The following is a 22,763-nucleotide window of genomic DNA, read 5'->3' as shown; positions in this document are numbered from 1 at the left end:
TTTATAAATAATAATAATATTTATTTATTTATGTATTTATTTATTCGGAGAAGAAGAGTGATGGGGAAGAATATCACAAATATGCCACTGTAGGAGCTAATTATCTCCAGTAGGTGGCAGTAATGACGCATTAAGGATGCCAGCTGCCATAAAACCACAAAGAAGAAGTAGAAGAAGCTAACGTGAGACCAGAGTCGAGTATAATTTAACTACAACCCTGGATGCCACAATAAACGGATATTTGTTTTCAAGTAAAGGGCGTCTTGGTAAGATTTGCGAAAATAATACTATTAGCTAAATAGCTTATCGACTGTCTCGTGATGTGCTGTATATATAAGATAAAAATACGGTAGCTAGCGTCACCTAGCTGGCTAACTGAGCTAACAGTGCAGGGGCAGGGCAGTAAACAGTGAGCCAGTCTACCGTGGAGACAGACAATAACAGCTAGCTAATGGTGCATCCCTCCTGCTAATAATTAACTACTTGCAGCTGCGTAGTTGACTAAAAAAGTCAAAGTTAAGCAGTGTGAGGCAGTCACCAGTATGTTAACTGTGGTAAACAGACAATAGTTAGAGTTGACGAAGTTGCGTGTGTAAACAACATCAATGCTAGGTTAGCTAGTTGTAACAAGTCATGAATATTGAACAGTTTAGACTCCAAACTTATGATTTTTTTTGTTTGCTTTGGCACTTTTCTTCATTACCTTGCTTTGAGCAATGGTGAAATGCATCACTCAACATTACAGTAGCTCTGTGCGTCAGTCCAATTGGCTGCGTGGGTGTAAACAGGCCCCTTGATGTCAAGCTCAGTTCAATAAATAAATAACTTTATTATTGCCACCTAACTAACTTTAACTTTTTGAATAACTTATAATAACCTGGGCTTATATTAATTAGCTAAGTATTTCGTCCTATTCAGTGACCTGTTCCAAACACAACATCATCCTATTTGTAGGGATGTGTATTGGTAAATAAGGTCGACACAATGCTAGAAACACAAATCTGTATGGGTCAGTGACAAACAAGGGTTTGCATTATGAGCAATTCAAAAATGTTTTAAAAAAATGTTTTAAAAGCTTGCATCAGGTTTGCTAAAATGTATATTTTGTATTTATGTTGGTTTCATGTAATTTGAAATAGCATTTGAACTATTTTTTACAAAAGGTAAGACCGATTGCCCCTGAAAATGTCAAGTGGTGTAACCACAACAAAAGGAGAAATATTAAATATTTCTTTCCACCTAGAGTGTATGCAAGTGTACTTATGAAAACAGTTACTTAATTTTAAAATATCACATGAAAATAGATTTTATTAGGATTATTTTAAATTAAAATTGTATGCGTTTTTGTGATATAGAGCAGGACAAATGCTGAAAACACTTTGTGTTTTCTAAATAATATTTGACAAATTATGTATAAACTGTTAAAAAAATATGTTAATACATTGCAATAGAGGATTACATCTTATTCCACATGAATTTTCCTGTATATCATAATATTTTTATGAAAAATACTGGTTACACCAATTGACACAAACCAGTTACACCACCTGACTATGTTGCTTCTACAGTCAAAGGCCATTGTTTGTTGAAGAAACAAGGTCAATTGAACTTTATTATTTTCAATGAAGAAAAAACTGGTCTCAGGGCAGAATTCATGTTTTTCTGTTTTAAGGCAGCGTAGTTGGACAAAAGGGAGTCAACTGTCTCCTCTGGTCTCAGGGCAGAAGTTGTCTGAGGGCAGGTGAATCTCTCCTGGTCTCAGGGCAGAAGTTGTCTGAGGGCAGGTGAATCTCTCCTGGTCTCAGGGCAGAAGTTGTCTGAGGGCAGGTAAATCTCTCCTGGTCTCAGGGCAGAAGTTGTCTGAGGGCAGGTGAATCTCTCCTGGTCTCAGGGCAGAAGTTGTCTGAGGGCAGGTGAATCTCTCCTGGTCTCAGGGCAGAAGTCGTATTTTTCTGTTCTCAGGGCAACGTAGTTGGAAAAAAGGGAGTCAACTGTCTCCTCTGGTCTCAGGGCAGAAGTTGTCTGAGGGTAGGTGAATCTCTCCTGGTCTCAGGGCAGAAGTTGTCTGAGGGCAGGTGAATCTCTCCTGGTCTCAGGGCAGAAGTTGTCTGAGGGCAGGTGAATCTCTCCTGGTCTCAGGGCAGAAGTTGTCTGAGGGCAGGTGAATCTCTCCTGGTGTCAGGGCAGAAGTCGTATTTTTCTGTTCTCAGGGCAACGTAGTTGGACAAAAGGGCGTCAATTGTCTCCTCTGGTCTCAGGGCAGAAGTTGTCTGAGGGCAGGTGAATCTCTCCTGGTGTCAGGGCAGAAGTCGTATTTTTCTGTTCTCAGGGCAACGTAGTTGGAAAAAAGGGAGTCAACTGTCTCTCCTGGTCTCAGGGCAGAAGTTGTTTTGTAGGATTTTCCTCATGGCTGTTTAGTCTCATCTGGTCCCAGGGCAGAGACCATTGTTTCCCACAATGTCATCTGAGGGCAGGTGAATCTCTCCTGGTCTCAGGGCAGAAGTTGTATTTTTCTGTTTTAAGGCAGCGTAGTTGGACAAAAGGGAGTCAACTGTCTCCTCTGGTCTCAGGGCAGAAGTTGTCTGAGGGCAGAAGTTGTCTGAGGGCAGGTGAATCTCTCCTGGTCTCAGGGCAGAAGTTGTCTGAGGGCAGGTAAATCTCTCCTGGTCTCAGGGCAGAAGTCGTATTTTTCTGTTCTCAGGGCAACGTAGTTGGAAAAAAGGGAGTCAACTGTCTCCTCTGGTCTCAGGGCAGAAGTTGTCTGAGGGTAGGTGAATCTCTCCTGGTCTCAGGGCAGAAGTTGTCTGAGGGCAGGTGAATCTCTCCTGGTCTCAGGGCAGAAGTTGTCTGAGGGCAGGTAAATCTCTCCTGGTCTCAGGGCAGAAGTCGTATTTTTCTGTTCTCAGGGCAACGTAGTTGGAAAAAAGGGAGTCAACTGTCTCCTCTGGTCTCAGGGCAGAAGTTGTCTGAGGGCAGGTGAATCTCTCCTGGTCTCAGGGCAGAAGTTGTCTGAGGGCAGGTGAATCTCTCCTGGTCTCAGGGCAGAAGTTGTCTGAGGGCAGGTAAATCTCTCCTGGTCTCAGGGCAGAAGTCGTATTTTTCTGTTCTCAGGGCAACGTAGTTGGAAAAAAGGGAGTCAACTGTCTCCTCTGGTCTCAGGGCAGAAGTTGTCTGAGGGCAGGTGAATCTCTCCTGGTCTCAGGGCAGAAGTTGTCTGAGGGCAGGTAAATCTCTCCTGGTCTCAGGGCAGAAGTCGTATTTTTCTGTTCTCAGGGCAACGTAGTTGGAAAAAAGGGAGTCAACTGTCTCCTCTGGTCTCAGGGCAGAAGTTGTCTGAGGGCAGGTGAATCTCTCCTGGTCTCAGGGCAGAAGTTGTCTGAGGGCAGGTAAATCTCTCCTGGTCTCAGGGCAGAAGTCGTATTTTTCTGTTCTCAGGGCAACGTAGTTGGAAAAAAGGGAGTCAACTGTCTCCTCTGGTCTCAGGGCAGAAGTTGTCTGAGGGCAGGTGAATCTCTCCTGGTCTCAGGGCAGAAGTCGTATTTTTCTGTTCTCAGGGCAACGTAGTTGGACAAAAGGGAGTCAACTGTCTCCTCTGGTCTCAGGGCAGAAGTTGTCTGAGGGCAGGTGAATCTCTCCTGGTCTCAGGGCAGAAGTTGTCTGAGGGCAGAAGTTGTCTGAGGGCAGGTGAATCTCTCCTGGTCTCAGGGCAGAAGTCGTATTTTTCTGTTCTCAGGGCAACGTAGTTGGAAAAAAGGGAGTCTCCTCTGGTCTCAGGGCAGAAATTGTTTTGTAGGATTTTCCTCATGGCTGTTTAGTCTCATCTGGTCCCAGGGCAGAGACCATTGTTTCCCACAATTTTGTCTGAGGGCAGATGAATCTCTCCTGGTCTCAGGGCAGAAGTTGTCTGAGGGCAGGTAAATCTCTCCTGGTCTCAGGGCAGAAGTCGTATTTTTCTGTTCTCAGGGCAACGTAGTTGGAAAAAAGGGAGTCAACTGTCTCCTCTGGTCTCAGGGCAGAAGTTGTCTGAGGGCAGGTGAATCTCTCCTGGTCTCAGGGCAGAAGTTGTCTGAGGGCAGGTAAATCTCTCCTGGTCTCAGGGCAGAAGTCGTATTTTTCTGTTCTCAGGGCAACGTAGTTGGAAAAAAGGGAGTCAACTGTCTCCTCTGGTCTCAGGGCAGAAGTTGTCTGAGGGCAGGTGAATCTCTCCTGGTCTCAGGGCAGAAGTTGTCTGAGGGCAGGTAAATCTCTCCTGGTCTCAGGGCAGAAGTCGTATTTTTCTGTTCTCAGGGCAACGTAGTTGGAAAAAAGGGAGTCAACTGTCTCCTCTGGTCTCAGGGCAGAAGTTGTCTGAGGGCAGGTGAATCTCTCCTGGTCTCAGGGCAGAAGTTGTCTGAGGGCAGGTAAATCTCTCCTGGTCTCAGGGCAGAAGTCGTATTTTTCTGTTCTCAGGGCAACGTAGTTGGAAAAAAGGGAGTCAACTGTCTCCTCTGGTCTCAGGGCAGAAGTTGTCTGAGGGCAGGTGAATCTCTCCTGGTCTCAGGGCAGAAGTCGTATTTTTCTGTTCTCAGGGCAACGTAGTTGGACAAAAGGGAGTCAACTGTCTCCTCTGGTCTCAGGGCAGAAGTTGTCTGAGGGCAGGTGAATCTCTCCTGGTCTCAGGGCAGAAGTTGTCTGAGGGCAGGTGAATCTCTCCTGGTCTCAGGGCAGAAGTCGTATTTTTCTGTTCTCAGGGCAACGTAGTTGGAAAAAAGGGAGTCTCCTCTGGTCTCAGGGCAGAAATTGTTTTGTAGGATTTTCCTCATGGCTGTTTAGTCTCATCTGGTCCCAGGGCAGAGACCATTGTTTCCCACAATTTTGTCTGAGGGCAGATGAATCTCTCCTGGTCTCAGGGCAGAAGTTGTCTGAGGGCAGGTAAATCTCTCCTGGTCTCAGGGCAGAAGTCGTATTTTTCTGTTCTCAGGGCAACGTAGTTGGAAAAAAGGGAGTCAACTGTCTCCTCTGGTCTCAGGGCAGAAGTTGTCTGAGGGCAGGTGAATCTCTCCTGGTCTCAGGGCAGAAGTTGTCTGAGGGCAGGTAAATCTCTCCTGGTCTCAGGGCAGAAGTCGTATTTTTCTGTTCTCAGGGCAACGTAGTTGGAAAAAAGGGAGTCAACTGTCTCCTCTGGTCTCAGGGCAGAAGTTGTCTGAGGGCAGGTGAATCTCTCCTGGTCTCAGGGCAGAAGTTGTCTGAGGGCAGGTAAATCTCTCCTGGTCTCAGGGCAGAAGTCGTATTTTTCTGTTCTCAGGGCAACGTAGTTGGAAAAAAGGGAGTCAACTGTCTCCTCTGGTCTCAGGGCAGAAATTGTTTTGTAGGATTTTCCTCATGGCTGTTTAGTCTCATCTGGTCCCAGGGCAGAGACCATTGTTTCCCACAATTTTGTCTGAGGGCAGATGAATCTCTCCTGGTCTCAGGGCAGAAGTTGTCTGAGGGCAGGTAAATCTCTCCTGGTCTCAGGGCAGAAGTCGTATTTTTCTGTTCTCAGGGCAACGTAGTTGGAAAAAAGGGAGTCAACTGTCTCCTCTGGTCTCAGGGCAGAAGTTGTCTGAGGGCAGGTGAATCTCTCCTGGTCTCAGGGCAGAAGTTGTCTGAGGGCAGGTAAATCTCTCCTGGTCTCAGGGCAGAAGTCGTATTTTTCTGTTCTCAGGGCAACGTAGTTGGAAAAAAGGGAGTCAACTGTCTCCTCTGGTCTCAGGGCAGAAGTTGTCTGAGGGCAGGTGAATCTCTCCTGGTCTCAGGGCAGAAGTTGTCTGAGGGCAGGTAAATCTCTCCTGGTCTCAGGGCAGAAGTCGTATTTTTCTGTTCTCAGGGCAACGTAGTTGGAAAAAAGGGAGTCAACTGTCTCCTCTGGTCTCAGGGCAGAAGTTGTCTGAGGGCAGGTGAATCTCTCCTGGTCTCAGGGCAGAAGTCGTATTTTTCTGTTCTCAGGGCAACGTAGTTGGACAAAAGGGAGTCAACTGTCTCCTCTGGTCTCAGGGCAGAAGTTGTCTGAGGGCAGGTGAATCTCTCCTGGTCTCAGGGCAGAAGTTGTCTGAGGGCAGGTGAATCTCTCCTGGTCTCAGGGCAGAAGTTGTCTGAGGGCAGGTAAATCTCTCCTGGTCTCAGGGCAGAAGTCGTATTTTTCTGTTCTCAGGGCAACGTAGTTGGAAAAAAGGGAGTCTCCTCTGGTCTCAGGGCAGAAATTGTTTTGTAGGATTTTCCTCATGGCTGTTTAGTCTCATCTGGTCCCAGGGCAGAGACCATTGTTTCCCACAATTTTGTCTGAGGGCAGGTGAATCTCTCCTGGTCTCAGGGCAGAAGTTGTATTTTTCTGTTTTAAGGCAGCGTAGTTGGACAAAAGGGAGTCAACTGTCTCTTCTGGTCTCAGGGCAGAAGTTGTCTGAGGGCAGGTGAATCTCTCCTGGTCTCAGGGCAGAAGTTGTCTGAGGGCAGGTGAATCTCTCCTGGTCTCAGGGCAGAAGTTGTCTGAGGGCAGGTGAATCTCTCCTGGTCTCAGGGCAGAAGTTGTCTGAGGGCAGGTAAATCTCTCCTGGTCTCAGGGCAGAAGTCGTATTTTTCTGTTCTCAGGCCAACGTAGTTGGAAAAAAGGGAGTCAACTGTCTCCTCTGGTCTCAGGGCAGAAATTGTTTTGTAGGATTTTCCTCATGGCTGTTTAGTCTCATCTGGTCCCAGGGCAGAGACCATTGTTTCCCACAATTTTGTCTGAGGGCAGATGAATCTCTCCTGGTCTCAGGGCAGAAGTTGTCTGAGGGCAGGTGAATCTCTTCTGGTCTCAGGGCAGAAGTTGTATTTTTCTGTTTTAAGGCAGCGTAGTTGGACAAAAGGGAGTCAACTGTCTCTTCTGGTCTCAGGGCAGAAGTTGTCTGAGGGCAGGTGAATCTCTCCTGGTCTCAGGGCAGAAGTTGTCTGAGGGCAGGTGAATCTCTCCTGGTCTCAGGGCAGAAGTTGTCTGAGGGCAGGTAAATCTCTCCTGGTCTCAGGGCAGAAGTCGTATTTTTCTGTTCTCAGGCCAACGTAGTTGGAAAAAAGGGAGTCAACTGTCTCCTCTGGTCTCAGGGCAGAAATTGTTTTGTAGGATTTTCCTCATGGCTGTTTAGTCTCATCTGGTCCCAGGGCAGAGACCATTGTTTCCCACAATTTTGTCTGAGGGCAGATGAATCTCTCCTGGTCTCAGGGCAGAAGTTGTCTGAGGGCAGGTGAATCTCTCCTGGTCTCAGGGCAGAAGACGTATTTTTCTGTTTTAAGGCAACGTAGTTGGACAATGCTCATATTATTGGAGTTTTAAGTCTTTTTAAAGTGGGTGAACAGTGACAATGTTGAACATGAACAGCAGGTTTATGTTCAACATTGTCACTGTTCACCCACTTCATTCTGCTACATTATGAAATTACATATATTGCACTATATATTGCTTAAAATTGTAAGTGAATGGAATACAAATATATATTAAAGCTAAACATTTAAAAAATATCAAAACCATGCAAAATAATGATTTTATCCTAACCTTCCAGAGCTTTGATAATAAAGTTGTGGATAAATCACCACTTCTTCATAAGAAATATAACACTTAACACTTGAAAATAGTTCCACATAGTAAGTTAGTTCATATTACATCTTTAATCAGCATCATAAACTACTGATATTTGACAAAATCAGCCTCTAACCAAAAGGAATGTAATAAAAGTCAGATGGTGTAACCGGTTACACCATTTGACATTTTAATTTAAATTCAAATTCAACAGGCATTATGATGGACCCCTATGTAAGCACATGGCCTTGGTGTGAAGATTTCAAACACATTTTTTAAAATAAATACTTATTTTTACAATTATTATGAATGATAAATGTTTTCCTGGGGTTATACCATTTGACATGTAACCCTAAGCACACCTGACCATACCCTAAAAATGTCAAATTATCAAGATTTCAAAGAGAGTTACTAACCTCATCATGCAGCAGTTAGGCTAATCAGGGGTCCTTCTCTGTGATATAATTTCCTGTCACATGGTCTTCTTGCACAAATTAACAAAATGGCTCCTTGAATGTTGGTTACACCACCTTGACACTTTAGGAAGTTGACTTGACAAACACAATTCCCCAAATTAATTATAATATTCAGAACAATGGTGTTCCATTTATTTTATTCATTATTAAACAACACAAATGTAAGATTATGCCAAACTAGTTGATAGGGTGTTTTATTGAGAATTTCACCTTTTTTGAACAAGTTAAACTATTTGGTACAATGTGTTTATGGTTACACCTCATTGACATTTTTGCCATTATCCCCTGAATATTCTCTGAAAATTGATTAAATCCAGAAATTTTAGATGAGGTCTTAAAAAAGAGAATGTATGCAAGTAATTTGTACGTTTATTTTCCAATTTTAACCTTTTTTAAATTCAACTGAACCATAAGAACACAAAAAAAATTGCATCACGTCATTGACCCGTATAATAATCTGTGCAGTTTGCTCAACACCAAAGCATTGTAAAGTAGCCCTTTCAGTTAAAGCTTAACTGATAACTTATCAACTATTGTATTAGGTCCCATCTCTTTTGATAATAGATTTACCGGTTTGAGCATTTATTTAAAGAACAAAAAGGTCCACATTTTCTGATTACAGCTTTTTAAATGTGAATATTTTCTGGTTTCTTTACTCATCTATGCAAGTAAACTGAATATCTTTGGGCTGTGGAAACTGACTGACATTTTCTGACATATATTAGTCCAGACAGCTAATCAATTATTCAAGAAAATAATCAACAATTTAATAATAATAACTATTTTAAGGAGGGAAGTATTTATAGCAGGGCTGCTGTGACACCTTTTTTAACGTGAAACTGGTGTTTCTGATTTTCTTAAGTATAGAGTAGACTGATCAGGGAGATTGCAGTGACCTACTGACCAGTCATTAGCTCTAAGTTAATTGTCGATAATTTATGTGAGCACAGATTAAATAGTAATCCAGTCTGTGAAATGTCCTCCGCCACCAACTGAGCTGAACAATTCCCTGCAATCAAGAACTTTAACTGGCTAAGCAGGATGGAAACACACCAAGTAATAGAGTGTAAATAATACACAAGCAACTTTATGGTTAAAAGTTAACTGTGTCTCTTCACTTTTTAAGTCTCACTGGGTTCTAATTAACCTATATTCCAGTCTTTGCTTTCACATACCTTTAATTAAAGGGAAAAGTACATTGATCTCCATCAAAGCCTTGCTAGGCTTTGCTCTTGTTAAGTGTTTTATTCTTGTCAGTTACTTTTCAACTCTTAACTCTCCTTTTTTTTTTCTTTTTTTTTTTTCAGAAGAGACCAGCATGAGCAGTTTTAGTAGCCTCAACCGGCACAGGACATCAGCATTCACCAGGGTAACACACCTTGGAGCTTCCAAGTCTGACCTCGAGAGAGATTCAGGCTTCTCAGGTTTGATTCAATTACGTTGCCCTTTCCTTAAAGCTGCTGTAAGTGATATTTATGGTATCCCTGCCCACCTCATCTAACCAGGATAGAAAACTCCATAAAGAGGCTGTCCTCTCTGCTTGTGTGGAGATTACCGCTGCATGTTCATGTGGTGACGTAGAGAGGAGAGAGGGGATTGCTAACTGCAAAACGGACAGGAAGTTAGCTAAAACAACGACAACACTTACAGTAGCTTTAAATACTTTGTTTATCCCAGTGTATGTTTTATGTTAACGCGGTTGTATTGCCAGTGTGGCACGTGTTGTGATTGGGTATATGCATATATAATTCGCATTTTCATGATTAGAAGAAACGACCAAGTCCAAAAACAAGGTCAACCCTAATCAAATGTAGCAATCTAGGTCACATTTTCTATGTAGGTTATCTTCTACTGGGTCAATTCTCCTTATGACTATTATTTACAATCTGAAGGCTGACCTGGATTTGGATTAGCCCTCCTCATCATGTTGATGGTATCCTATTCCAGATGCTTATCTACATCTGCCACTGTTGTCACAGTACTAATGTTCTGCCTCAGGTTCACAATAGAAAGGTTGATGTGTTGCTTTAGAGCATAATGAGACCCTTATACTTGTCCTCTTCTCCTCAGATGCCAGCTCTGAGTACCTCAGCACAGTTGATCTGACTGACTCTGAAGATGCAGGAAGGAACGGGTCGATTGTCGGCCAGGACCCGGCTGGTCCGCAAGTGGCTGTGATGGGAGGGTCATACCCAGGACTGTCTCCAATGATCATCATGAACAACTTTGTCTTAAAGCAGGTAAAGAACAGCAGCATGTATGCCTCTGCCTCATGCTGTGTATTTCTTTACGCATGTCTGACAATTGGGGATTTTTTTCTCTGAAATTTGATTTAAACCAGGGAGAGCATTTGAACGTGTTGCATCACAGCAAGTTGCATCTTCCTCAAATGCACTTTAACATGATATTATTTCTTCTTTCTTTAGCCGACCCAGATGGCTCCAGCAGAGAAACAGTGGGGCTTTCCTTCCCCCTTAGAAGTGATGCCTCAGTCACAGGTGGTTCTTCTTCAGCCCATGGTATCAAATAGCAGCAGCAGCTCTCCAAAGACAGGCTCTGACAATATCCGACAATCAAAAAGCTACATGCCCATCCTCAAGTCCTATCCCAAAATCGCCCCACACCCTGCGGACACTCCCACTAAAAGGGTGGGATCCTCCAAGGTGAGGACAAGTTCCACATCAAGATATGACCAGCGGCAGAGGAGGCACCACCGCAGCCACCGGCTCTATGGCTCCTCCAGCCCACAGCCAGTGCTGCAGACTCCAATCAAACCCATCTCCAACTTTGAAGCAGCAAACAACCAATCACCGGCAACTGAGAGTCAGGAGCAGCTGAGTGACAAGTCTCTCTCCCCGCTTGCAGGGAGCAGCTCTCTGCTGCCCTACACAGATGAATTCAGGACTGAGATTGACAGCGACAGGATGGATGCTGAAAAGTACCAGGATCCTTCCTCCATGGACAGTGACAAACAGAAACGGTTCAGCAATACCTACAACATTCTCAACAAATCTGGCCTGCTGGGGATCACCATGCGCACGGATCAGCTGATCAAGGAGAATAAGCGCACGCAAGGCCAGCTGCAGCAGCTTCAGGAGCAGACGACTCTGCTGCTGGAGGCTCTGAGCAGCGGTGACCCGCAGCTCTGGTCTAAACTGCAGCTCTCTCTGCAGCACACAGACAAGGAACAATGGGGAGCTAAAGCGCAAATAATCCTGGAGTGATACAGTATATTGATGGACATGACCAGCAGTTCTCAATCAGAGCTTCTCAAGGTGATTTATTGAATGTGAAAACGTATATCACGAAATCTTTACAGGAAAAGCTTTAGTCATTGCAGCATCTAGCGTTACAACTTAAAGAATAACCTATAACGAAACTGCGTATACTTTTGTCAGGAGAGTACAGAAAATCTTAAATTTTGCAGGCTGCAGAGCGAGAAACATTTAGAACTGCTGGTCTAACACGAAGCTGAAGCACATCCACTAATTTGAAGTGGGAGTTAAGAAGCATGCTTACATTTCAAACCCTTGCCTATAATGAAATTTCTTGCCTCTCCTGCATCGAAATGGCAAGTATCACTTGCAATAGGGCTATGGCTTCTATATATTGAACTCCTGATTGCATAAAACGCATGCCTTACAGAACATGTGAGGCCACATGGGGTTAGTTCTTTATACATGCCTTGAATGTGATGGCTTTAGAGTGAAATATAAGCATCATCTTTACTTTTTCAAATAGAAAACCTAAAGCACCTTTTCAAATAGGATAAAGTCTAATTATTTTGTTAACTTTATTTTTAAATCGGATGGTAAATGAAACTTAAGCACATGCCTCCTTTGTGAGGAAGTGTACATACTAACAGCTTATATTCTCAAGGGTGGCTCACAGTGAGAGTCCAGAGGGATGGCAAAATCATAACTTTGTTTATATTTTTAATAATTTTGTTACTTGGTGTCAGTATTATTTATTCAAAGTTATGTTTCTGACTAACACTAAAGCTGTGTGAATATCATAAACAAACAAAGCACATTTCGACACGTTTGCCTGTTCTCTGGTGAAGCAAGCTCCTTTTTTCAAAACACACCTTAAAGATTTTTGTAGGAATTTGCAAAAAGCATAAACTGTAGCAAGTCAAGTGCTGTAGCCACATAATATTTTTCGCATTTTGCATTTTTTGTTGCCATGTTCATACCTGCTGCTTAAGCTTAGTGTGATGTGTATTTATTGAAACCTCAAGGCAAAGAAAATGACAGCTCAGTAGGTTCTTTAAGGTTCGTATTACAGACTCTTGCACTTTAGTTTTAAGATTACTGACAACATTTTTAGAAAAATGTTACAACTTGTATCCCTAAATGAGCATCGTGTCTTGATAAAACAATGTGAATATAAATGTTTATCTGGATGCCTGTGCCTTTTTGAATATGTTAATGTTTGTATTTCATATCAATGCTTGAGCAGCTTAGCTTGTAAACTTCATGTGGAAGGGGTTTGAATGTACTTTAAGGTCTCCAAAGAATTAATATTCTTCGAATCAAAACAAACCATGCCCTGATTAGGAAATACATCCAGAGTTGTTGTAGAGAGAATAGCATGAAGACAAGTTAAAACATAAAACAGTTCAGTTTAAGATGTTAAGTTAAAGTTAATTGCTGTCTTATTTATTTTAGCATCAGTGCCGCACTGTTGCAACATTTTCTATTCATGCATAGTTTTAAAACTAAGACATAAAGGAGGCAGTTTTGGTTATAAAGGGCAGAAGGAGGGTTACAAAAATAATTTTAAGATCACTTTTAAGAGATTGTTTTTTCTTGTTGTGAAATGTGCTTTCTGTATTGTTTCTTTAGCAAAAGTCACTTTGACTAACAATGAACTGTCATAAAAACTGTTTGAAGATCACTTCCTTTCAGTCGTTTATTTCACTTTATCAGTCAATCAATCAAACTTTATTTATAAAGCAACCTTCAATGCAATTGAAATGTGATTCACAGTGCTTTACAAGTGATAGACAAAATGTAGGACAGAAATTAAATGGATTTAGAGACGAATGCACACAAAAAACCCAACCAGCCCCCAGAAAATATAAAGATAAAATAATAGAAGGTAAATAACAAGCATTCAAAAATAAGATTAAAATCATTATTATTTTTTGCCTGATGGTCTTTTACCAACATTTTTGCAAGTTAGACAGTGTGCAGGAGTTTGCTCCACATAATTTGTCTAATATTTTTTTTAAAAAATGAACACGGTAAACTTTGTAGCTCAGAGTGTAGTTTTTAATAAGAAATAATAAGATACTTACATTGTGATTTGAACACTTTTATTGGTATAACAGGAATAGACAAAATAGCTCTAAAAAGTATATTTATTGAAGTCCAAAACATCTTTGACATGATGTTGAATATGTCGCAGCATAACAGTGAAAAGTCCCTACTATTGTCATACAGAGCGCCCTATCATTAGCAGTATAGTGGATATCTCATCTTTGGGGTCATCTGTAAGCATGAGTTTATGGCACATTGTGAATAATACCCTGGATAATAATAATCATCTTCCCATTTCCCCACCCGTTCTTAAAAAGGAGCATGTTACTTTTCCGTCATCAAAGTGTCATGAGTCACATTCACTTGAGTAGAAAACATCAGGCTTAACATGGGACAGCTTATTGTCAGAGCGGTGTCGTCAAGCCTGGCAGTTTACGCTGTAGACACATATTATGGTTCCCTTGTCTGCTAGCCCTTAACGTCAGAGTATATTATTGTTGTAAAAACTACCACAAAGTTCCTGAATGTCACATCGTAGCATCCTACAGGGAAGTGTGGAAGAATAACACTACTGGTAATCTCAGAGCGCGCATGGCGCAGGCGTTGAATGGTAACACTTTATATAAGGGTACACATGCAGAAATGAAAACTCTGTCCTTTACCTCCATGTCGATGGAAAGTCAAGTGAAGTTTTGTAGTCCACAAAACATTTCCCAAAACCCCATCTACTTCAGTTGTTTAGGAGAATGCCGCAACACTGTTCTGCTGTGAAGCTCCAGAAATGTTTCGTGGACGACAAAACTTTTTCTCAGCTTGTTTATTCAGTTATGGAAAAGATAAATTATTATTACCTCATTAATATTGTAAATTTCTTGTGAATTTCTCCTCCAAAACTACATAGTGCCCCTTTAATAATACTTAATAAATTTGATCTTCCCATTTGCTTATCGCTAGTTTTTGCTAATCTTCCATGTTAATGGTGTCAAAAAAAACCTCTAAAAGAAGTCGTTCAAACTCAGAATATGATCTCCATCCTAAAGAGAGGTGTTGCTCATAACTAATGCACTAATATAACCTGTGAGGGTTAATAAACTACTAACTTTAGAATGGGGAACATTTTCTTAATTAGAAAGACCTTATGAAGGTCATACTGAGCAACACCTTCCTTACTTACTCTCAACAAGCAGTAATTAGGGGGTTATTGAAGGAAAACTCCTAATTAATGGCCTAGTAGTTGTAGAATATGGTCATGCAGAATAGGCATTAGTAAAAGCTTGATAGTTACTGATAAAGTGGCAATGTGCTACCAATATATAACTAGTTAATGCTAAGTATGTGCACCCTAATTTAAAGTATTACCGTTCAAAAAAATAGCATAATAAAAAACTGCGTAGCTGTGATTGCATGCACTTATGCAAAGCCATTTTTATAATCTGATGCATGTGGTAGTGCACGTTAAACTGCAGGATGTCCTAAATCATTGGTTCTCAACCTGAGGGTCGGGACCCCTGAGGGTGGTCGCAAGATAATTTCCAAGGATCGTGAGACGGTTGTGGAGAAAAAAATAAAATAACATATTTCAGATCGGGGAATGTTTTTTACTAGCATTGCCTGAACCAGTGATATAATTTGACTTAAAATATTATTTAGTGTGTTTGTGAGAGAGTGTGTTCACACGGTTCTGATTGGACACACACACACACAAAACCCTCTATTTTTATTTTGGCACTTTCAGGATGGTGTGAGATAAAAGTCCAAGTGCTGGAGCGAGGTCAAAAACCCAACCTGATTTTTCTTGTGGGTCGCGACTTGAAAAGGCTGAGAACCACTGTCCTAAACAACCAACTTATAAGTCTTAATATTGCCTTGTCAAAAGCCACTTACCTAACACACTTACACTATGCACTTATTCAAAAGTTTCACACTGATATATGGCTCCTGTCCTTAAAGGAATGTGTGCTAACAGCTAACTATTTCATGGACTACTTTAAAGGTCAAGCATCCATTAAGTATTTAAAATCAATCACCACATGGATCCCAAGATAGCGTTTTCTACAACTCGTGACCTATTTAGAGCTATCGATACGGTTATCGCTCAGTCCTGTTTATGTGCATCTGTGTCATCAGAGCACGTATCCACAGTCTGCACAGGCAGAATAAGGCCAAGGATCCAGCGGGTACCAAAAACGTCCTTGAGGTTGGTTTTCCAGGGGCTGCGGTTCTCCACAAGCTGCCCCCTCTGCATCTGACACCAGGTCTGTCCCCGGGCCACCAGCAGCACCTGCTGGCAACAGAAACCTGCACAGACCAGGCCGATACCGAGCCACACGTACAGCATCAGCACCAGGAACAACTGCAAGCCTGAGATTGTTCCTGTGGGGAGACGAAGAGAAGGGAAAGTTTAAGTCTAAGCACATTTTCTTTTATCAGCTTGAACTGGAAGAGCTGAACAACTCACCCATGAAGAAGTAACCAGTGGAGAGGGGGAGGAGAGTGAGGAAGGTCAGCGGGTTCTCAAAGGAGATGGAGTACTCCACTGTTAGAAAGGCCACACCGAGAACCAAGGAGTACAAACAGGTGCATGACGTGTAGATGCAGAACATGATGAAGTAGCGCATGTTTTTGTTGCCAATGCAGTTCCCTGTGAAAAAGCAGTGGTGATCCCTCTTGAGAATGACTTTCTTACACAGTTTGCAGAAATGCCGGCCGTTCAGGAGGTAGTGCGCGTCCACTTTGTCCGAGCAGTGCGGCGAACACACTGGAACCGCTGTCTCGTTGGCGCTCTCAGCAGGATACTTAATAGTCATTATGTAATTTCCCAGCGCGTTGAACATCAAGAAAAGGAAAACAACGGTGTGAAGAGTCGTAGACCCCCTCAGCGATGTGTCCGGGTTTGGGAAGATAGTTGGGATGAAGAAGCAGAAGTGCAAGATGAAGGTGACTGCTGTAGCCATGAAGAAGTATGCAGGTGCTACAGCATTGAGAAGTCTCAGTTTTAACATCCTGGTGAACATGTCTGTGTGAGAGGGAAGACACAGTGAGCAGTGTTAATGTCAGAGGCTCAGAGGAGAGGAGTGATGATGAAGCAATTTGACACAAAATAAGTCTCCTTTTTAAAGGTTTACTATGAAGAAGTGAGAGGTTAGAGGTCAGCTGAATAACATGCTGGCATTGTACGTTCGTGCGAACCACAGATAAGCTAACGGCCGATCCCAATAACCCCCTTGCCCCATACCGCTGAGCCCTGAGCGATTCTTGTTGGGAGAGAAGGGTAAGGCAAAATGTCACGGCTACATGGCCCTCCAAACAGAGGTTCTTCAGAGGCCATGTGTATTTTAAGATAAATGGCAATGGCATTGTGTTAATATCAGAATTGCTACAGTAACACAAGAGAAATCCCCACAGCTGAAGACGCCATATTGGAAATGGCCATTTTACAGAGGGAGTTTTCAACCACAACTGTTCTGAAGGGCAAGAGGGCTCGGAAATGAGGGGTAGGGTGAAAATCTGTATGTTTGAGTTTTCTAAATGTTTTTTTTTTATCTGCCAAGTGAGGGACCAATGTTCGAGACAGCATTTCAACACTTGCAGAACCACAGGATATGTTTTTAAACAAGACAATTCCCAGCAGAAATGTTCCTGGCGACAGAGCCAGGTAGGCCTAAACATGATCTTTTCCTAACCCTAACCAATTGGTCATCCAACAGTAAATAATTCCCAAATATTATGTTTATCATAATATCCTCTGATTACTTACAGTTCAGATTTAAATATATTTGCAAATTCAGTATTTTATTTTATTTAAATCATGATAAAGCATTTGTTTAACCAAAAATACCCTTCTGTTTTCCATATATACCATATACCATGAAACCATGATATTTTCTGAGATGGTTATTGTACCATGAAAATATCATACCGTCGCAACCCAAATATATACACCTATTTTCCCACCTAAATGGTTCTGTTTATTGTCACCTATCTTTTTCAGTGTTGTTTTCCTTGTCTGTTTCTGTCTTCCTGGTAATTGTCCTGTGTGTAAGCACATTGAGAGCAAATTCCTTCTACATACTCTGCCAATAAAATCTGATTCTAGGATTCAGTTTAGATCTATTCACATGTAGCATCGTGGTGAAAGTAACACACCCTCTATTCGGCAAAAAGACATCATGACAGATGATGTGATCTCATTTAATAAAGAGTCTGCTGCAGATGAAAAACTAATTTCTTTGCAAACTAGGGTCTGGGGACTCCCAGGGGCCATTGAGAATACCAAGAATATCTCACCATGTTCACTGTGATCTCCTAACCTACAGCACTAACAGATGTGTCAATCACAGAGAATCAAACCAACATAAGAAGGGAGGAAGGAGCAGCCACAGATTAAACCTAAACCTGGGTCTTATGGCTTCTATATGACAGCAATGAGCAGCCCAGTGAATGCCCTAGATGACAGAAAGCATATGCATCTCAATCAAGGACTATCGCAGTTTCCTCTCCCTGTTTTCTCCAGGAAACAGATGAGACCGGTGCCAGTGATGGCGTCAGTCATTTAACTCCCATGACGATGCAATTAAAACAATTATGCAGTGAATCCGTCATGATCGCTGCCTACCTGCAGACGTCAGGGAGCGGAGGAGCTGTCCGTTCAGCACCGCGGAGCCTCGGCTCACAGCTCAGCACACTCATTCAAACGCACACAAGGTGTTGTGGAGCCACATCGACGTCTCTTCTCATTATCGGGGTGTCTGCTCCTTTGTCTACCGCCGCCTGTTGGTCTGGATGCGTCTGTTTTTCCTCCTGGTTTTATGTTTTATTTATTGTTTTACTCTACCCGCCTTTGAATTTAATGTACAGCCCAATTTACTCACCCTTATAGGCAGCAGACTACATCCTCATAGAGTTATGTGGAGGGAAAGCTGCATAAATTGACGTTTCTTACAATAAATCTTTTCTTTAAAAATATTTAGACCTTTACATGTGTAGTGCTCTTATTTTGTTATATTGGTATTCCAAAATAAAATAGTAAAATAGCAATAACAGCAATAACAGTGGGGTACATACATAAACACTTGGGTTTTGTGTCAAATAAAAGCAAAAAGTAGGCAACTTAAAGTAGGTTATACTTTAAATAAATGTGCATATGAACACTTGGTATTGTCTATCATAAATAAAAGGTTCATTTATAGTTCATTAAACTGTAGTTTATAGTTATTTCACTGTTGTAAAATTGCAACTGATGTTTATAATACTTTGTAAATGGTTAATAAATACTGTGTAGTTCATCTATAAACATGATTTGGATGGCCATTAGGAAGTTACTTCTAATGTTTATAAACCTTTATAATTAATTCTAAGAAAAACAGGGCAGCATATCACCGGAGTCACTGCTAACTGTTGCTAACTGTAGCTGCCGTTAGCGAGTTAGCTTAGTTAGCCGTGCAGATAGCGGTCTGGACTGGGAGCTTGGAGCATCTGGGGAGTGTTAGTGTTTACACCACTGACACTGGAGCTTTAGACCATTTTTGGATATTTTCAACTCAAATTCTAACATATTGCACCTTTTATATAAATGGTTATACATAGTTTATAAAGCATTTCATTGTTTGTTGACAGTGAAAAATCTAATCTAATTAACTATAAATGTATCATATATTAATGATGCTTATTATAAAGTGTTATCTATGCATAAATGTACTGTTAAATTTGGTGGAGCTCATTTGAACTACACACTGTTGGCAGTAGTTTAATCGATAAATATACATCATATCTTATAGGCTCATCATATATGAATACAAATGTAATATTCTAATTTGTGAAGCAAGTCCTTTATAGTTCCCAGTGGAGGAAAAAAAAGCACATTTGCCTTTGAATTGTAGGGAAAGTATAAATTGGTAGGCCTATGAAATGGAAACATTTAAGTACTTCAATGCACTTGAGTGAATGAGAAGGTTGTTTTCCACCACTGATTGCTCATTATACCAATCAAGTCTTTATTAAGCAAAGGGAGGGGGAAAAAGATAGACAATAACTCAGTTTAGTCTGTAGAAATTTGAAACAGTGCAAGAAAGGAAGTTTTCCAGTAGGTGGCAATACATCCTCACTGATTTTATTCTACAGGGCAGTCAGACTGGTGATATAGATGCATTATATTTTGCTGTTTTTATAGGCGGAACAGATCCACATTTTGTTTAAGGTGTGGTATCTCATTGCTCGAACCATCCTGCTGATTTCTTTTCAGTTTTATAAAATATAGCCTAATTATAAGCCCCATCTGCAAAATGAGTCATTCTGATTTGGACAGCTGATCAGATATGTATACATGCTCGACCAATGATCGATTGATATCGTGAAAATTAGAGACACACACAAAAAAAAAAGATCTGAGAGTTCAAACATTCCTCGTCGCTCCCTTAGCAGCCTTCAGGCAGGTGTTGAATTGTCAGACGGCCCCTGAGTAGGTGGGAGTTTCTCTTGTTTCTTGGTGTTGGAGAAAAACACACACACACGCACACATACACACACACAGCATCCCCCCCATCAGCAGCAGACGCCAGCGATCAGGAAGCTTCTCCAAGGTGAGCGATGCGCATTTTGAACCTCGTGTGTCCGATTTGGTGATGTGAACGCGTGCCGGAGGGATTTATTTATGGCGCAATCGTTTTTCATCAAGTTACAGAGCTGGAGGAAGGTGGGTGTGCAGACTGTCAGTGAGTGCTGCAGCGAGAGGGGGAGCACACAAATAATGTCTGTTTTTAGAGAGAGAGAAGCAGCTTTTCTTTCACTAATAAAAGCTCGATTTTTTTTAAAAAATGGTGTGAAATGTAATCGTTCAAACGCTTCCTGCATCGTGGCGCAGTGCTGTTATTGGTCGGGTGGGATGAGGATGTTTTCTGGCAACGTGTCAGACTATTACACCCCAAAACAGATACATCCCTCCTCCTCACTACAACACCTATTGTTCGTCATGGAGACTGCTGGCTGGTGGAGCTTTAATGAGCACTTTTAACTGTAATTTGGATTTCCCATTGCGATTATACTAATAAATAAGGATTGTTTAGGTTTCCAGCCATGCTGTGATCATGCTGTCTTCTCTGTGCTGTAGCTTGTTGTTGTTCAGTCTGAACTGTGTGTGATTTACTACAGACACAAAGCCTTTATTGGTCAAGTAAGTAGTTTGACCTGTTGCTTATTCTGCTGTATATTCAGGAGGTTTTAACAACCGTCTTACTGGCTCTGTTGCCCTCTCACATACCATTGTAAAAGGTAAACTAAGGTCATAGCTGTTTTTATACCATTCATGTTTTTGATTATGCACAAATCTCTTTGGTTGAATCTTTTATTTGTAGGGTTGTAATTTTAAAATCAAGAGACACCATAGTATATTATATTAAGTCATACAGCATGATATATTAATTCACGACTTGTGCCATTTGCGCCTGACTGCGATGAAAGGAAGTGGCCTTTGAAATGCCAGATTTATTTTTGGATTTATTATTTTTATATGTTGTCTGATATGCACAGACATCTTTTCTTTAGAGATTATAATGCAGAAAAAGATGCTTGGGTGATGCTTGATTCTTAAATCCTCTGCACAGTTTGCTGTTTTAGTGCACTGATGTCATTTTATAAAAATAAGGTTATTGTGAAAGGAGCGATTTATAAGATATGGACAAAACTTTAGCTTAAAACGTTAAAAAAACGAACAGATCCTTATCCCCGGTCCATCCTGTGTCCTACTACCACTTTGTACCACAAGAGGCAATAGTCTGATAGTATAACCCATGTAGTTACAGCTGGAAGATGGCGTCAAGTACGCTTCGTAGTCTAATAAGAAAAAAGAAATAAACTCACAATTGTCAAGAAAGGAAATATTTGTACCTATTTTTCTTACTAAACAGAAAAATACAACCATACACCTTCTGAATTCAAGTTTCCCTCTTCATCAGACTAAGACGAGCTTAAATGCCTCATTAACTCATCCAAAACACACTACATTCAAACTTCGACAGAAATAAAATAAAGCTCATCAAAACAGTCTTAGTATGCCTTCCCACAATCACCTCTGGTTTGGTGCCACATCACTGTGACTCGTCCGTGGATACATAGTCCAGGGCAGAGCCGCTGTAAATCACCTCCTTACTTTATCCCCAGTTGACTGAGCCCTGCCCGCTGTGACTCCACAGGTCATCCGAGGTTGCGTTGCGGGCAGGCTCTAGTTAGCCAATATGGCAACTTAGCTCCACAGCTTAGCTGAGCTACTTGCTAATGGCGGCTGGTCTCTACAGCCGAAGAAAGCTACAGCAAAGAGCAGCAAGTCCAGCATAGTGAGCATGAGTAAACGGTTATGCTGCCCCCTATAGTTTTAGAGCTACCTTTGTATGTTTGCCAAATCTTACAAGGTACACCTTTAAACTCGGCTGGTATATCCACATTTTTTACTCCCCAATATCGGTATCATCAGCAGTCCCACAAAATGAGTATCAGTCTGGCTCTGATTATGTAAGCTGAGGTCAAACACACACAGCTCATCACATCTGATGATTAATGGCAGCGATGATGAAATTAGTGTTAATTAGAGAGGAGTTTATTCCAGCCTCCCCTTTATGGATTTTAATATGCTTTGAAGACGTAAGAAATTGCAAGAGGGATTTCAGTGAATGTCCTTAATTACTGTAACAGTGATGTAAGAATGTCGTGGCTTTAAACTCACACTTTTGGTGCCCACCAACCCCTGTAGGTTTGAAATGTTGCTGTAAAAAGTATATTAAACTGGTCGCTGTTTGGACTGTTATGGAAGTGAAATGTTTCCTACATGTCAACGGATGCTTTAGATTAAGTAAACGAACAAGCTAATAAACTCCAGCACAAAATTAAATGTATGTATTTTATAGGTAATTGATTTGTTCAGTCTGTGGCGTTAGTATGCTGTGTTTTCGTATGTAAATGCCTGTCACTTTAAAATTTGATCCGACACTGCAAAAGTAAGAGCACACACAGTGAGTGACTGGAGTGAGAGAGCAAATGAATGCTGGTCATCTTCAAGTATCACACAGACATTAATATTTCAGGAGACTCGTAGCTGAGATTGAAAAAGGAGCTTGCAGCAGGGAGAGGGATATACAGCATCAAACAGCTGCTGAACAGGCGGACAATAGAAAGTGGCATGTAAGCGTAAGCCTCTGTACATGGATCTACTTTATCCGCCTGGCTTCTTTCTATCTGTGTTTGTTTCAGCACCGCGAGGAGGTGGACAGCTCCAGCTGCACTGAATGATCAAACAGTAGGTCCATGAAGTCCGTTCCATTATCGATTTGTTTTTTCTCACAGTGCAAAGCATCAAAATGACATCTGCTCTGCTTCTGCTCTGCTTCACGTGGAAAAAGTTAAAGATGCAGACCAAACAGTGTGCAGATGAAGAATGTCCATTACAGTAAAGTTTAAGCTCCAAGGATATCA

General features: G+C 41.6%; 2 protein-coding genes across 2 annotated transcripts; one reads left to right on the top strand and one right to left on the bottom strand.

The window, feature by feature from the left end:
* Positions 1-163: 163 nt before the first annotated feature.
* Positions 164-12,939, top strand: cipca (CLOCK-interacting pacemaker a). The gene is made up of 4 exons (XM_073483595.1): positions 164-266; positions 9,348-9,464; positions 10,111-10,280; positions 10,467-12,939. The coding sequence occupies exons 2-4, from the start codon at positions 9,359-9,361 to the stop codon at positions 11,262-11,264; spliced, it is 1,074 nt and encodes a 357-aa protein (XP_073339696.1). The 5' UTR covers positions 164-266; positions 9,348-9,358; the 3' UTR covers positions 11,265-12,939.
* Positions 12,940-15,399: 2,460 nt separating this feature from the next.
* zdhhc22 (zDHHC palmitoyltransferase 22) lies at positions 15,400-16,318 on the bottom strand. Its single transcript, XM_073482755.1, has 2 exons — positions 15,763-16,318; positions 15,400-15,677 (listed from the first exon to the last, which is right to left on the bottom strand). Exons 1-2 carry the CDS (start codon positions 16,316-16,318, stop codon positions 15,400-15,402), a joined length of 834 nt encoding a protein of 277 aa, XP_073338856.1.
* Positions 16,319-22,763: the final 6,445 nt, after the last annotated feature.

The sequence above is a fragment of the Pagrus major genome, chromosome 16 (assembly GCF_040436345.1).
Source record: "Pagrus major chromosome 16, Pma_NU_1.0".
Taxonomy (NCBI): domain Eukaryota; kingdom Metazoa; phylum Chordata; class Actinopteri; order Spariformes; family Sparidae; genus Pagrus; species Pagrus major.
Note: the sequence above shows the minus strand (reverse complement) of the source record. Positions and strands in the feature narration are given on the sequence as shown.